General features: G+C 38.0%; 1 protein-coding gene across 6 annotated transcripts in view; it reads right to left on the bottom strand.

Annotated features, from left to right (window-relative positions):
* Positions 1–15,837, bottom strand: part of LOC309631168 (aldehyde oxidase 1) — a 111,423-nt gene extending 95,586 nt beyond the window's left edge. For 5 of the 6 annotated variants that reach the window (XR_014246119.1, XR_014246120.1, XM_082397282.1 and 2 more), the window contains exons 1-5: positions 10,217–15,837; positions 7,435–7,569; positions 5,378–5,553; positions 4,031–4,108; positions 3,234–3,319 (exon numbers count right to left, since the gene is read on the bottom strand). Coding sequence is in view for 4 of the 6 variants with exons in the window: in XM_082397282.1 (XP_082253408.1) it covers positions 3,234–3,319; positions 4,031–4,108; positions 5,378–5,553; positions 7,435–7,567 (473 nt within the window). In the remaining 2 variants the exon portion in view is untranslated. The remainder of the gene's footprint in view (positions 1–3,233; positions 3,320–4,030; positions 4,109–5,377; positions 5,554–7,434; positions 7,570–10,216) is intronic. The other variant, XM_082397281.1, reaches the window with a different exon arrangement.
* Between the last annotated feature and the right edge of the window lie 1,763 nt (positions 15,838–17,600).

Consider the following 17,600-nt stretch of genomic DNA (forward strand, 5'->3'; position numbering starts at 1 on the left):
ATAGTGACAGAAAAAGCATTTGATAAAATCCAACAGCCATTGATGAAAAAACTCTCAGCAAACTAGGAGTACAATGGAACTACTTTAATCTGATAAGGAGAATCTATAAGAACCTAAGAGCAAACATATTAAATAATGGGACTACAATAAGAATACCCACTGTTAGTACTTTTATTCATTACTGAACAAGAAATAATCAGTCCAACAAGGTAAGAAACAAAAGATAAAAGGCCTATAAACTGGAGAGGCGGGTGAAGGGAAAACTGTTCTTATTTACAAATAATAAAATTCTATTAATAGAAAATTTTAAAAAAACTATGGATAAACTATTAAAATTAATAGCAACGTCAATATAAACAAGGTCAATATTCAAAAATTAGTTGTATTTCTATATACTATCATCAAAAAGAAAAAGACAATTTGAAAACTATCAAGAATAGTACTAAAAAAAGAAAAAATAAATAAATAAATAAATAAAAAGAATAGCACTAAAAACATCAAATAAGTAGGAATAAATGTAAGATGTGCAATAGCTGTATTCTAAAAGCTCTGAAACTACATACATAATATCTAAAAAACAGAGTGATATACCATGGTAATGGATGAAACACTCACTTTTATAAAGTGTCAATTTTCCCCAAACTGAACTATATTCTACATAATCCCAATCAAAATTCCAGGTGTGTGTGTGTGTGTGTGTGTGTATGTAAACTGACAAGCTGATTCTAAAATTCACATGGAAATGCAAAAGGCCAAGAAATATATATTTTTAAAGCATAAATAACTAAAATAGAGATTCAAACTATCAAATATCGAGACTTATTATAAAGCTAGTAATTAAGATAGTGTGGTTTTGACAAAAAGACTCATGTAATAGAATAGTGAGTTCAGAAATAGACCCATACATATCCAGTCACTTGATTTTTTATACAGATGACAGTGCAATGAGGTGGGGAAAGGATGGTCTTTTCAATAAATGGTTCAAGGTCAACAGGATTTTCACACTAAAAAAATAAATGACTTTTCTCTCACATCATACCCAAAATTCTAGGTAGACTGAAGATCTAAACATGAAAGAGAAAATAATAAAGGTTTTAAAAGAAAACATACATAGGAGAACACGTCATGACCTTGCAATTGGTAAAGGCTTTCTTAAAAGACACAGAAAGCATAACCATAAGAGGGAGGGGGACAAACAGATATAGATATATAAATTGGGTTCATCCAAAGATACCATTAAGAGAGCAAAGAGGCAAGCCACAGAGTAACAGACATTTGTATGCACAAAGAATTTATACACATTGTATAGAAAGAACTCCTACAAATCTGCAAAGAAAAAAAAAAAGATAACCTGATAGAAAGAAAATAAACATATAAACAGATGCCTAACTTCATTAAGTATCGGGAAATTAAAACTTCAGCGTAATACCTCTACACCCCATATGGCTAAAATGAAAAAGACAGACAATAACAAGTGTTGTTGGAGATACATAACAACAGGAATTCTCATATATTGCTGTTAGAAATGTAAACTGGCATAATCCCTTTAGAAAACTGTTTAGCAGTTCCTTGCAAAGCCAAATACAGGTAAACCCAGCAATTCTACTCCTAAGTATATACCCAACAGAAATGTTTATATATATTAATCAAAAGGCAGACACAAGGTAGAATTATTTATAATAGACCAAACCTAGCAAAAAAACTAATAACAGAAGGATGGATAAATTATGGAATAATCATACAACGGAATACTACACAGCAATGAGAATGACTGATCTACAACTACATAGGACAATATGGATGAAATCTCATGAACACAATGTTGAGTTACAGGAGCCAGAGACCAAAATCATACATCCTATATGATTTCATTATAGGAAATTCAAAACTAGGCAAAATTAATTAATCTACAATGTTAGTAGTCAGGATAATATTTATCCTTGGGTGGGTGATGAGTAGTGACTGGCAAGGGGCACAAGGATATCTGAGGTACTGGTAATAATCTGTTTCTTGGTCTGGATATTGGCTATACCATATAGTGTTCACTGTGAAAATTCATCATTCTCTAAAGATTTTGGCACTTTTCTAAAATGTACATTATACTTCAAACAAAAGTTTACTTAAAAAAACACAAGAAAATTTTCTGGAGGGCAAGTTAACACTTGATTCATACATTTACATGAAATAATGCATGCATAATGACAGCCAAGATTTTCTTGAAAAAGAACTGAGCACCTACAAGACAACAAAATGTACTATTTTAAAACTATATTAATTAAAATGTACAGGTGCAATGTGGTGCCAGTACAGAAGAGACAAAACAATGGAACAAACTGGAATGAATAGAAAATGACACAGTGGATAAAAGAATTTTTTTTTTACTATAGTACAGATACCACTTCAATACATAAGTGCACTTTGTACACTTAAAAAAATGCATTAAACCTATAATTTATGTAACAGAAAGATCATTGTCTAAAAGAGACAAGACAATTCTGATCAATGCTATTAATTCACTGAGTCATTTTACCTCTCTGGACCTCAGTAACTGTCTTTAAAAGTGATAGGTTTGAAATAGGGTATTTACTAAGATTATAATCAAATTAATCAAGAAATGGGAATTTTGGTCAGGAGAATAGTAATGATGAAAGTTAATTTTAAAGTCTGAGTAGTATGCAAGATAATAAAGGTAGAAATAGTTATCAGATTTACCCAGCAGAAAACATGAGGCCAGTGGTGACCTGGAGGAAAAGAAAGAACTGAAGAGTAGCAGGATTCTATAGATGACCTTGGTTATTGAATTGATGGGTAAGTTTCCCTGGAGCCCTGGAAATACAACCTGTAGCAAGATACCACAACCATCTCATTTCTACCTTAACAGGCAACTACAGGTTGATGAAACCTGAACATTGCATAACACACACAGATTATGTTGTATGAAAATCTAAGTATTCTGAACCAGTGTAATTCAAACCTATGTAACTCAAGGTCTACCTGTGCCTCTTTCTTCTCTAGAAACTATGGGAAAACTGAATATTATTTCAAAGTTTAAAGCTGAATTCTATTAGATTATATCTTCAATTTCTTTCACTGATACAATATTGACAAGTATTTCATTATTTATTTTTAAATGTTTTTCTGTGTCGAGGAAGCAAACCAAATAAAAACTTTTCGAAGTCCAATTCAGGTAAAAGTGCACCAGTCAGTATTTAACCAAGTTTTGAAGCAATTACCTTGCAAATGGAAGACGCATCAATTTGCACTGTTTACTAACCCGTTTCTTCTTGCTACTTGGCAGAAGAAAGGGACTCTGATGGAACTATTTTTGAAAAGAACAAAGAAAATGAAAATGAATGAAATTTCTAATCTCATTAGATCATGTTTGTCATTAAAGTACCAAATTATACAAGGATATTAACAGTAATAGAACAATTCTTGCATTTAGCCTTCAATAGTTTAATGAGAATAATGTGATGATAAGGTTAAACACAGTTCATCCTTAATCATGCCATACAAAGATAATCACTACTAATATTTTGGTATATAACCTCCCAAACTTTATTCTATGCCTATGAATAAATACACACGTCTATACTCATGCATATACAATATTTCTACATATACATTTGACCCTTGAAGAACATGGGGATCTAGGATCTACCTCTATTTTTTTCCCCTAATAGTTTTTCAATTGTGTCCATGTTTTTAAAAATAATACAAATTCTTCCCTAATTTGAAATACGACTTTTCTACTAATATCTTTTATGTTTTTGAGTCTGTTTTGTCTTGTGTTCCATGAGCTGTCTAATCCTGTGTTACTTTTAATCAAAAGCTAATTTTTATATAAAAATTTCAATAACCAATTGTATCAAATAATAATGTGCTGTTAGCCAATTAAAATTAATATTATCTCCATTCCTTGGTATAAAGTTTAAGATATGCATCTCTAACCTTGATGCTACTTAACTTATCTCAATTATCCTCAATAATGCTAAAAATATTACACTATTTAGACACAAATTCTACTTACCTCAGAAAGAGTGCTCATTTCAATTGCAGTTATCAAGTTATTGTTCATGAGTGCTTCTATTTCTATAAGCTTCTTATTCTGAAATAAAGAAAGAGCCTTCTAATCAACTAAGATTTGGAGTTTATTATACCATACATTTACAAATACCATCAGCTGAGAAGACTTAAAAAATAACAGATCACATTAGGCTAAAAAGGTGCTACACTGCATAGTTCAAACAGACACAGACACAGACACATATGCACACGTTTTGAATGCTTTTGAGCTATCAATCATAAATTTTCCTACTTTTTTTTTTTTTGGCAGCACCACGCGGCATGTGGGATCTTAGTTCCCTGACCAGGGATCGAACTCGAGCTCCCTGCATTGGAAGCACAATGTCTTAGCCACTGAACCGCCAGGGAAGTCCCTTCCTATATTTTTAATCTTCTCATAATAATAATACATCATGTGGCAACTGAACACAGTTTGTCAGCCACAGGAATTTAACCTCCAAGAAGTATAGTAAGTCATTTTTCCATTTTAAATTAATTTCTACTCATTTTGGAGTTAGAGCTATAGCTGTAGCTTTAACCTAGCTAAGCACTGGCTCTTACTGCCCTGCTGTGGACAGAGTTGGAAGTTGGAAGGAAAAGCAAGGACTACAATCTTCATTCTACTTGGCTTGTAGCCAGTGGAATGTTGCCATTAACAGAGAATACAAACACTCAGGGAACTTCCCTCCTTTCAACTCACTGGAGGAATTATGCCCATCTTCTTAAAATATATTAATGTATCAAGTTTTGCTTATGATAAGCAATCAAATGTTGATCAAGGTATTATATTAGTTTGCAGAGCCACAAGTACACATTTAGAATGTAGATTCAAGACACCTATTTTATTACCCATTAACAGTTTGTCCATTAACATGGCACACTCGGGCTTCCCTGGTGGCGCAGTGGTTGGGAATCTGCCTGCCAATGCAGAGCACACGGGTTCGAGCCCTGGTCTGGGAGGATCCCACATGCCGCGGAGCAGCTGGGCCCGTGAGCCACAATTACTGAGCCTGCGCATCTGGAGCCTGTGCTCTGCAGCAAGAGAGGCCGCGATAATGAGAGGCCCGCGCTCCGCGATGAAGAGTGGCCCCCACTTGCCACACTAGAGAAAGCCCTCGCACAGAAACGAAAACCCAACACAGCCATAAAAAAATTAATTAATTAATTAATTAATTAATTAATTAATTAAAAAAAACAAAACACATGGCACACTCTTTCAATAATTTTTTTACATTAATTACAGGTTTGAAAAGCATTTAGAGCTTCTAAAATAATACAGTTTTAGAATTCAAACACAATATAGTTTCCATACCAAATTATTTAGCTTTAGACGAAGAAATGTGTTCTCAAAATTCAGTTTCTCCACTTCTTTTTGCAATAGCATCTTTTCAGTTGTAATTCTTCGAGAATTCTCTTTCTCTCTGCTAAGAGCTTGAGCTAATGCCCTGTTGTTGTGCTTTAAAGAAATTTTGAAAATAGAAGAATTGTCTGTAAAAAAATTGTAAGAGTTAATGTTGAACATCTTAATACATTTTCATATTCCTTAATAAAACTACTTTGGACAAAACATATTTCACTTTGTAAGTTTTAGCTGAAGTTAGAAAAGAAGAGCATGAAAACACAGATGGAATTTTGAAAAAAATGTACCCAGAGTTTGGAGCTGAAGAAATAAAAGCTAGATAGAAGGTGAATAAGAGTTGTGAGAAATGCAGAATGTTTGTGAATACAGAGTTAGGAATAAGAGGACTCTAATATAGACACAGTATTCTAGATAATTAGATCAGTCACAAAAACTAAATCTTGATACTTGTTGCTCTGCCTTCCTTCCTCCTTTTGACTAGGAGGTAGAATGCAGAAGCTGATCCCACAGCTCTAACTAAAGATGTCCTAGAGAAATTAGGGTAGCCAATCTGTGAAAATTTTAGAGCCAGTTTCTGTGGCTCCAGAACTGAACAAATTAATGCTCCCAAAGTCCATTTTTCAAAACCTCAAGTAGAAAGGCAGCGTACTTACTGTAATGTTGGACAGATCATCTAAACCCTGTGGGATCTTCTACCTCCACCTTAGATATCCTACCTCTTATTTCTAGGCATCTATTGCAATCTAAACTTGACCCCTTCTCTTTACAAGTACTATGTAAATATAATTTAAATCAGAATGCTTTCCCGTTATTAGCAAAAGAAATTTAATTGTGAATTCCTTGGTAACGCTCACCTTACATATAGTGTTCCCTTAGTACACCTAAAGCATAATTATATTTTCATAATTTTGATTTACATGCCACTATTCAATAACACATCCCGTGGATTTAAAGTTATAGTATATGTAATATGTTTTATAATAGTAATATATATTTTTATGTAATAGTATTAATAGCTATAGTAATAGTAATGGTAATAATAGTTTATAATACTAATAATATTTTTTTAAATACTCAGGGAAAGCTTGGGCGTCTAACAAAAACAGAGTCCAAAAAGTACTTTATTTTTGGCACAAAGAAAGTAGATTCAGACAGCCACCTATGACATATCAAGTGGAAATAGACTAGAACCAGTTTAGAACTTCCGGAAGCTAAAGGTTAATAACATTTTCCTGTTGCACTCCTCAGACTCAGTGTATTCCTTCACAGCAGTGGGCATGCAATGGTCCTGCCAACGAGAATAGGAAACTGCCACTATAGAAAGTGATCTAATACAAAAGATGGTCCTAGAGACCTGGGTAGGAGCAACATTACGATTTAAAGATACTCAGGAGGCTGGGCTATTTTTTCACACGTGTTGATCAACAGGAAACCTCCCCCAATCCTGCTAAGATGGAAATGAATCATTGAGATAATTTTCAGAAGTAATGAAAATTTATCTTGGGGCGTTTCCCTGACTTTTTTTTTTTTTTTGCCTTCTGATATCTTAGCTCCAGAATCCATGAAACACCATCTCCAAAGAGCTCAGTGCCCTCAGGATGAGCTTTGGTTACATAAAATCACCCACTACAGCACACTATCTGGGCCAACCACCTCTAGATTACCCATCATCCAAATGCTGCAATATGTCAGAAGGACAATCCGTCACTTTTTTTTCAGCTCTTTTTCAGAAATGTCACGTTGGTATTTTCTTTGCAGTGTAGGAGGTAGCTGCCTTGGGCCACCCCAGCCTCACTGCTGAAAATTCAGCTGTCACCACTGACAGTAAATCATCATAACCATCCAACTAACAGGAGTTGAAGGAGATAGGAAGAACTGAACAGAGAAAGTCTCATTTAACAAAATAGTCATTTTAGTCATTTTCTATACTTGAAAAAGCATCAAATACTATATCAATTCTCCAGAAAAAAGTAAAAATGTGAGTATACTTTAAGACTAATAACACTTACTTATTATTTTTGTTTTGATTTTTGAAGCAAGAGAAACATTCAACTTAGCAGCCTTTGAAATTCTTTTCTCTTTCACATGTCTTTTAATTCCTGAGGTAAAAAGTGAACCAGTTTCCATCACTGGGTACTCCATCACTGAAGTAAAAAAAAGAAAGAAAGAAAGCAGGAAATCATAGTATTAATAAACGGAAAAAGGATAACTGATAAATACATTCTAAGAAGTAAATCATGACTGAAATAATATACTTTATACATATTTGCAGAACCCTTCATATAAAATCTGAAAGTATGAATATAATCAAAAGTGGTTTAAAAGTAGAATCCTAAAAAGGTAAATGACTTTGTTTTTTCGTTCAAACCTATATCATTATATCTGCCTGCCAGGAGCTAGGCTAGGCACTGGGGACAAAAAACAGGATACAGCTGCATAGGAAGGCATAGTCATGGAATGCACAGTCCAGTGTGGGCACAGACTCTATTGTGATACAAAGTAAGAAGTGTAACCTTAGAGACATGCACAGAAGAAATATACCTAATCCTATGGGGACTGTTCCCACTTCATCCTCGGACATACACTTCATTTCTCTGCAGCCTTTACAGCAAAACTCCTTAAAAAAATTGCCTATACTCAGTTTCCAATCTTCTTGTAACCCTATTTCACTCAGGCTTTCACTCAATTCCAACAAAACTGCTTTTGCAAAGGTTTCTAATGACCTCCACACTGCTAATCTAATGGTCAGTTCTCAGTCCGCATCTAACTTGATCTAAGAGCAGCATTTAATGTGGTTAATTTCTCTTTCCTCCTCAAAAACGATATTTCCTCAGCTACCAGAACACCAAACTCCTGGGTTGTTTTTTTTTTTCCCTAGCTATCTAGCTGCTTCTTTCCAGTCTCTTTTACAGATTCTTCCAACCTATAATAAGTTCTCTCCTTGGATTTCTTCTCTTTATCTACCCTCAATCTTTTGGTGTATTTTATGTATTTAAGTCATGGCTTAAAATACTACCTAGATATCAAGAACCCCAAAATTTATGTCCTCTGTCTGGATCTCTTTCCTGAACTTCCCTGGATTCATATAGTTGTCTACTCCACAATTCCACTTGGATAACTAAAATAGCATATCAAACTTAACCTGCCCAAACCTGCTTCACTCAGAGCCTTCCCCACTTCAGTTAATGGCAACTCCATCCTTCCAGTTGCTCTAGTCAAAAATCTCTCACATCCCAATTTACCTTCACAATGCATTTAGAATCTGACGACTTCTCAGTATCTCCACTGCTACCAACCTAGACTAAAGCACTAACATGTCTCACCTGAATTATTTCAATAGCCTCTTACCTCCCTACTTCCACTCCTGCCCTCACTACCATGTATTAATCTATACTTTCTAAAACTCTCCACCACCTGCTCTTCTTCCCATTTCTGTAACTTTAAATTCCTCCTTCTCTCCCCCTAGTCCATTCCTCTCAAGCCACAGTGGCCACCAAGATCTAACTGCTCCTGACATATGCCAGGCATTCTTCAGCTTCAGGTCCCTTGTATTGGAGTACCCATTCCAGGGTGACTTACCACACAGAGATTGAGGTACAGTCATTCCTTGGTATCTGCAGGGTACTAGTTGCAGGACTCCCACAGATACCCAAATCCACCATGCTCAGGTCCGTTATATAAAATGGCATAGTATTTACATATAACCTGGGCACATCCTTCTGCATAGTTTAGATTACTTATAGTACCTAATACAATGTAAATAGTTGTAGATGCAATATAAATGTTATGTAAATAGTTGCTCGGCAATTAGCAAATCAAACTTTGCTTTTTGGAACTTTCTGGAATTTTCCCCAATTTTTTCCATCAGTGATTCGGTTGGTTGAAGGAGATGATTCGGAACCCGAGAGTCGGACAGGAGAGCCGACTGTATTATAAATAGTGGTTAGACTGTGTTGGTGCCCCAGTTCTAATATTTCATAGCTATGTGATCCTAGCATCTCCAAGTCTCAATTTCCAGACTTAGAAAATTATAAAAAGTCAGAGCATCTCACTGTAGGGACTTAATGAGCCAACGCATATACAGTGCCTAGTACTGGACGTAGCACAGAGCGCTCACTAACATTACCTATATATTATTACTCTGTAGCTCTTGTCTGGCTAGCATCTCGGCTAAAGCAGAACTACTCAATCCCACATCCAATTCTCCTGAGTTGGATTCCTCATCTAGAAAAATCACAGTCCCTATTTGCCTACCGAAATCCTACCTGTGCGTCAAGACCCAGTTCTGGTTCTAAGTTCTTCCCAGTCGTCTATCAACGCTTCCCCTTCAGTCAGCCTCCCTTTTAATCGAGCGCTCCAAAGGAAAGGGCTCCTCCAAGAACTTGAGTAAGCAGTCTCTAACATTCATTCAGCCTATTTACTGAGCGCTCACAGTGAGCCAGATACTGTTCTAAAAGCAGTAGAGCAGTCATATAGACAGAAATCCCTTCCTACAGGAGCTGGGTTTCTGCTTGGCGGCTGGCCCCCCTCATGGAGCCGAGAGCTCAGATCCCAGGGGCAAGAAGCAGCGACTCAGATCCAAACCAGGGCCTTCCTCAAGAAGCCCCGCCGAGCCAGCACTGGGCCCGGGAGCCGGGAGACCCGAGGCTGAGTGGGCGGGGCCGCGGGCCGCGCGCGGCTCGGCGGACCAGAGACCCGGGAGTGGCAGCGCCGGGAGGTTCAGCTCAGGAAAGGCATGGGTCCCGCCAGACAAGGCAAGGCCACGCCAAATGTCACAGGTCACCGACTTACCGCTTTTTCAGCGTGGTGGGACCACCACTCAGCTCCCGGAGCCCAGCCCTCGGGGCCAAGGCTTGGGTTTAAACTCCGTAGCCGTTAGCGGTTGCCTCGTCAGCCAATCAGGTCCCGAGAAGGCGGCGCAAAGCAGCTTGGTTACCAGGAAGTGGGAGGTGGAAGGGGAGGGACCTCGCCGCGGGCGATGGAAGGGGGCGTGTCCAGGCAAGCCAGGGGCGACTCAGCCTGGGTGGAAGGCTTTGAGCAGGTTCTGTTGCGCTGTTTCCTAATGTTTTTGAAAAAGAAAACGCTCCTTTGATAAAGCTACCTTTGTGAGTCAGATGTTTAAAAGGCTTGACAGCCACCTGAAGCCTGTTGGAAAGTTTTTGTTGTTTCTGACGTTACTGTGAGGCTGCCCGCCCACATTTTACCAGTTCTTCTGCATCTTTGCACTATGATGCCAGCAGCGTCATTTAGTTTTCACTTAAAAGCCCTCCCCATTTTTCTTTTAACTTTTCGAGGGGAAAGCGGCAATGAAATTTCGTTGAAAATCCTGGATCTCATTAATACTTAGGTCTTATATTAATGGTTTGTTTTAGCTAAATATACAAGAATGGCATTTTCTGTGATTCAGAGCTACACAAAAATATATATTACTCTCTTTATGTTACAGGTCAATTAGCTTAGTTTCCTTTCACAAGTGACTTTCATAATCCATACAAAGAATTTAGAAAAACTATACAGAGAATAAAATTTCCTCTTTGTATGCCATTAGATTGAAAACGAAAATAGCTTGTTAAATCTAGGTTTTAATAATTAATTATACAGTGATGCAGTCAACTTCATATTCTTGTCAATATTTTGTTCATTTGGGGACATTTGAGAATCACAACTTTCCATTTTACTTTAGAGAATCTAGACAAATGATGCAAAACATGGTTTTGAGTTAGATCTTAAATATATTTCAAGATTGGTCTCCATTGAGATCTAGCCATGTGAGTCTTGTGTAAGTAGAACAGTTTTTATTGATTGGCTGCCTGCTAAAATAACAGTCTATACTACAGTAAAAACTTCAATAATAGTGGTTTAAAATGAAATATATTGATTATAGAAATTTCTGGTTATCAAGGGGTTAACTAGCTCTATATCCTGTGTACCCAGCCTGACACATTAAATGCTCAATATATATTATATGTACCTTATGTCAGAGCAGTTCAGAGAATTTAATGAACCAAATGCCTGTAAATTATAAAAAGCTCTTGAAAATGTAAATTCTTATCATACAAAATCATAAACCTAAAAAGTGTAATTGACTGGGCTGAATTTAACCTGACCTCAACTTGCTTTTAGGTCATTTGCCTCTTAGGTGGAGGCAAATGTATAGAGCCAGAAGCCCTGGGCTAGGAGTGTGAAGATACAGTTAGCTGTATTGAACACACATTACCTTTGGGTTCTTTGTTCCAAGCTCCTTATCTATAAATTAAATGAGTTCACAGTTGTGTTGGGATACTCTCCTGCTCAGGGCACTGATTTTGCTCCTCTCAATCTCCTTAATTTTCGTACTCATTAGTCACCTGATTTTCTGTACCTAAGAGTAGATTCCAGTCAATTAAAATTTGATTGTCCTGACCCATACCCCAAACACACACCAAAAAAGAGGAAGGAGGGAAAGGGAGAAGAGGAAAGCTTCCTGCCAAACAACAATAAGAATGAACAATCCTCTTTACCATCTCAGCACTACTAAAACAAAAATCATCCAAGAAAAACAGTCCCTGAACAGGAGCCACGTAGAAGCACACTGCAAATCAATAAGCTAATAAAACAGTAGAAATAGTGTACATATATTTTATTAAACCATCTGATCTGATAATCCATATCAGTCTGGCAGGTTGAAAATTAGCCCAAGAAAAATTAACCTAATCTGATAGAAGCAGAAAAGGACACTGGGTTATCTCAAGCATTTCTGGAGAGTATAGAGATACAGGCTTGGAAAACAGGCAGGAACAGGGGCTCTGGCAGTGGACAAGGACCCAGCCACAGTCACAGCCTGTGAAGTTGCTGCTGATCCTGCAGAGCCAGCAGTGGCTTTGAATGCTGCTGTTGGGACCATCACTGTCACTGCTGCTACCTCTGGGAAAAGTGGGCATACTGTATGGCAGTGCTCCCCACCCCTGCCACTTGGCATCACTAGCTCCTGTTGCTAGGCCTGGGTTGGGTGTGCCTGACTGGTCAAGCCTGGATGACAGGCTACAAACCCTAGCTGCAAGGGAGTCCTGAACATTCAGCCTGTATCTGGCTTTATCAGATTCTTAGTGAGAGGCCATCTCTGCCTCCCACCTAGACTCAGGAAGGGCATTTTGAGCTGGGCAACCAAAAGAATGACAAAGGTTTGTTTCAGTATTTGATGCTACCTTACTACAACCATTATTTCTATTCTCATTAATGAGAAGACTTCCTGCTATGCCCGGTGAGGGACAGGTAATAATTATAATTGCAACAGATAACATTTGTCAAGTGCTTACCATTTCCTAAGCCCCGTGTCAGGCCCTTTATATGCCTTTTAAGTTGTCACAACGATCCTATGTGGTAGGTACTATTATTTCCTTTTTATGGTTGAGGAAACTGAGGCACAGAATATTTGAGTAACTTCTGCAAAGTTTAGTAAGCAGCATAGCTGGGATTTAAACCCAGGCAGTCTGGCCTGGGCCTCTTTGAAAGAGGATAAGTGACTTGTCATCTGCCACTTCGGTTTCAAGGCATGGCGTCCATCATGTGAATTTCATCAGGCTGCCCGCTTGCCAGCCTCCTCTTTTTCTTCAGTATACATTTTTGGGGAGTCCCTTTTGGCATTATGCTAGAGGTGAAGATCAATGAGGCTGATGGGCAAACTATCCATTCCCATACATTTCTATAAGTAGAGACTGGAGGTGATTTGAGACTGTTTCTTTGATTTAGGCAAGTACAGGGAAGATGTAATAGGGACACCAAGCATTCTTCTCTCTGCTCTAGGTATATGTATGTGTGGAAGGCGGCTTCTCTGGGGAAGGATAAAATCATCAGGGGTCTTGGTCTATCATTTGTCTGGCTGCATAACCTCTAGCAGTAGTTCTCATTGCAGCTCTTTCACCTACACGACACTAGTCCACGTGCTGGACTATATTGGGGTGGGGGGGGTGGGGGCAGTGTCTACTTCCCAACCTCTACTCTGTGCCTCCACAGGGAATTCCAAAAAGACTTAAGCATTTCTTTCCTCAAGATTTCCAGTGATAAACTTCAAACAATACAAGCTGGAAGCTTGGGGAGGGATTGCAAAGTCAGCTGTTGTGCTCACTAGCTTTACTAAGGGGCTTACATTTACATGCACCATCCAACAACGCAGGGCCCTGAAGCCCACATCTCCAGAGTTCTCTCCATGAGGACATCCCCCTGGCTGTTGGAGAGGGTCCCAAGTGGTCTCCGTCCACACCCTTCCTTATCACATATCCCGTCTCCCTTCTACTCCTCACTGCAAATGCGAAGGAATAGCAGCTGTGGATAAGAATGAATTCTGCTGTTTTGAAGTCCCTTTGGGATGTGTAGGAGGTAACGTCCAGCAGACACACAGGTATAAAACGTGGAGCTCAAAAGAGGTGTCTGGACTTGGGAGTCAGCAGTGAACAGTAACAGAAATCAGTGGAATCGATTAAGTTAAGGAGGGAGAGTGTTTAGAAGCACAAGGAGAGTAGAAGGTAGAACCCTGGTAAGCATCAGTGCAGGGAGGAAAGATGAAAGGGCAGCAAGAAAGGCAGTGAGAGGGAAGAGGAGACATAGGCTTCACAGAGGCCAAGAGAGGAGCTCATTTCAATGAGGAGACAGCCAACTTTGTCTTATGCAGCTGGAGATGTGAGCCCAAACAGCTCCGGGGTTAACAGTTAGGATGCAGCAGAGAGCATGCAAAGATGAGAGAGCAGACAATTCGTTGAAGATGAAAAGAGAAGTGACAATAGCTCCGGGGCATCCAGGTGGAAGGAGGGTTTGTATTCTTTGCATAGGCTGGAGGAAGGGTTGGTAGAAAAGGAGAATGGATGACACAGGATGGTGGAGCAGAGTTCCATGGATGCAGAGGTTGGAACAAGGGCTAAGCCCTGGGCTGAAGGGTTGCCTCTTCCTCTGAGGCAGGAAGGAAAGATGAAAGACCAGATGTAGGCATAGATGAGTTTAAAAACAAAAGTGCTTTGTAAGCTTTCAAAATCATATGAATATAAGACTATTACCTATCATTTTATTTAAAACAGTTGCTTCCTTAAAAAGCCATCTCTACATTTAAAACATTTTGATGCTTTAGTAAAAACTAAGGTCAGGGACATTATTTAGACAAGAACCAAAACCTCCCCATCTCTGTAAACAGTTTCTCTAACAGAATGAAAGGAAATAATTAGTTTGTGCCTAAAGCTCTCAGCTGCTATCATATCAACCACTATACAAGGTTAGGATCTCTTAAGATACAGTTAGTCGTGGAAAGAAATATAAAAAGCACTGGGTTCAAACTCGGTTGCTTGCTGACTAAAACACTGTGGAATTTGAGAGGGAAAAGATAAATACACTAGATTGCAGATTTCTCCCAAAGTAAAAATTTAGACAATGAGTATAAATAAACTCAAACAAATAGGGTCATCAAATCAAATTTTTCTCAGCCAAGGCAGGAGCCTATAAGTAGCTAAATATTTATCGTAACAGTTGGCTGTAGAAAACTTTGCTACATTCACCATTAAAGCACATGTGAAGTACTTTTCTCAATTAAAGGACAACTCATAATTTTTTAAACTCACAAAACATCATGTATCTTCTCTATCATCCTAATTTTATTAGGGTTGATGACATAGGTGGTTTTCTTAAGATCATATTTGCCATTTTAATGTGTAAGTAATGCAGTATATAGAGATTGGTAGAAGTTAGAAAAAAGGATAAACAGCTAATAGGTGCTAGGTCCTATGAGGTTATAATGAAGGAAAGTTTGAGCTGTCAAAGAATTTTAGAGACAACCAGATCTGACACATACAATGATAACAACACAAGGTGGTCCAGGTTCATTGCCACGACAGTAGCAAAGGAAAGAATGATTCCTATTTGGTTGTAGATCCAGGAAGCCACACAGGGGACAGTTCATGTGACCTGGGGGTTGTGGTAGGTTGAAAAAATGCCCCCCCCAAAGATATATTGACTTCCTAATCCCTGGAACTTGTGAATGTTACCTTATAAGGCAAAATCATGGATGTTACCTTATTTTGCAAAAGAGTCCTTGAAGATTTAAGGATTTTGAGATGAGGAGATTATCCTGGATTATCAGATGAGGCCTAAATCTCACCACAAGTGTCCTTATGAGAGACAGGCAGAGAGAAATTTGACACACAAATTCACATGCAGAGAAGGATGGAACAGAAAGAGCTGCAGTCACAATCTCAGCAATGCCAACAGTCACCAGAAGCTGGAAGAGGCAAGAAACAGATTCCCCTAGAGCCTTCAGAGGGAGTGCAGATATGCTGACCCCCTGATTTTGGACTCCTGGCTGCCAGAATTGTGAGAGGATAAATTTCTGTTGCTCTAAGCCACCCCGTTTGTGGGAATCTGTTATAGTAGCCACAGGAAACTAATACAGGGGTCTTGAATACATTCTAGCATTTTCCTTTTTAATGTATATAACTACTTTTCTAACAGTGAGAAATTTGGTTCCTATTATTTACCATATATTTACTTTTTGCTCAGTCCTAGAATTCATAGAAAGTAACTTCAGAGTTGCTACCCCATACCTCTGTGAAAACTTAACTAGACTTGAAAATTTGTTTACTGTTCTTTTTAAAATCTTAAGTTTAAGGGTATGTCATCAAATACAGTGATCTGAAGTTACTTGGATTCATTAGTTTTCCCCCTCGCTTCAGCGTGACTACGCTATTCATTTGAATTACGGTTAGGTTTACTTAGGTCTACTTGTATATAGTTTTAGAGTTTTTCCCTATCTTTATGTGCATGTATGTTTATTTTCTTATGTTTTAGTATGAGAAACATTAACTAGTTTCAAAAGCCAGAACTTTATAAATAGGTGTATTCAAAAGTGTCACTCTCTTCCTTTCTTCTTTCTGTTTCTCACTCCTAATTCCTTACCACCTGTGTTAGTTTCCTATTGCTGCTGTAACAGATTACCACAAACTTAGTAGTTTAAAACAACTGAAATTTATTCTTTGATAGTTCTGGAGGCCAGAAGTCTGAAAGGAGTCTTATGGGGCTAAAATCAAGGTGACAGCAGGAGCAAGCTCCCATGGAAGCTCTAGAGGAGAATCTGTTTCCTTGCCTTTTCCAGTGTCTAGAGCTGCATTCCTTACATTCCTCAACTCCATTTTCAGAACCAACAGCATAACATCTTCTGACTCTGCTTCCCTCTGTTTCCATCACAAGACTTTCTCATCTGCCGGTAGTCAAATCTCCCTCTGCCTGCCTCTTATAAGGATACTTGTGATTACATTTAGGACCTACCTTGATAATCCCAGATAATCGCTCCATCTCAAGATACCTTATTTATTTGTTTATTTATTTATTTTCTGGCCATGCTGCACGGCATGTGGAACCTTAGTTCCCCTACCAGGGATTGAACCCTTGCACCCTGCAGTGGAAGTGCAGAGTCCTAACCACTGGACTGCCAGGGAATTCCCTCAAGATACCTAATTTAATGGTATCTACAAAGACCCTTTTTCCATATAAGGTAACATTCACAGGTTCCAGGGACTAGGAACTGGATATTTTTGGTGGCCATTACTTAGCCAGCTATAGGTATCTAATCTTAATAGTTTCTGGTTTATGCTTCCTGTGTTTCTATTTGTACAAATGATTAGATACATGTATGTTTTCTCATTTCACATTCTTTCTTACACAAAAGGTGACATAGTATAAAAATGCTTGCATTTTGTCTTTTTCACTTAACAAAATATCCTGGAAATCACTCTACATTAGTTCACAGAAAATGACCTCATTCTTTTTACACCTTCAGAGTACTCTGCTGTATGGGTGTACCACAGTTTATTCACACACTCTCCTATGTATAGGGATTTAGGTTTTTTCTGATATTTTGCAATTACACATAATACTACAATGACTAACTTTGTGTATAGAATTTTCATACTGTTGGAGTTGTAGCATTGGGGTAGATTTAATTTGCATTTCACTTATAATGAGTGATTTTTGAAGATATTTTCGTATTTTTGAGAAATGTGTGTGTGCAAATTGTCTCCCTGTTAGTAATTTGTCTCTTGTCATTGTTTATTTTTTGTTGTTCAAAAGGTTTTTTTAACATAGTCAAATGTATCAATTTTATTTTTTATTGCATCTGAATTTCAAGTCATAGTTAGAAAGTCTTTTCCTACATCCAGGCTAT

The sequence above is a fragment of the Balaenoptera borealis genome (genome assembly GCF_965194805.1).
Source record: "Balaenoptera borealis genome assembly, chromosome: 6".
NCBI lineage: Eukaryota > Metazoa > Chordata > Mammalia > Artiodactyla > Balaenopteridae > Balaenoptera > Balaenoptera borealis.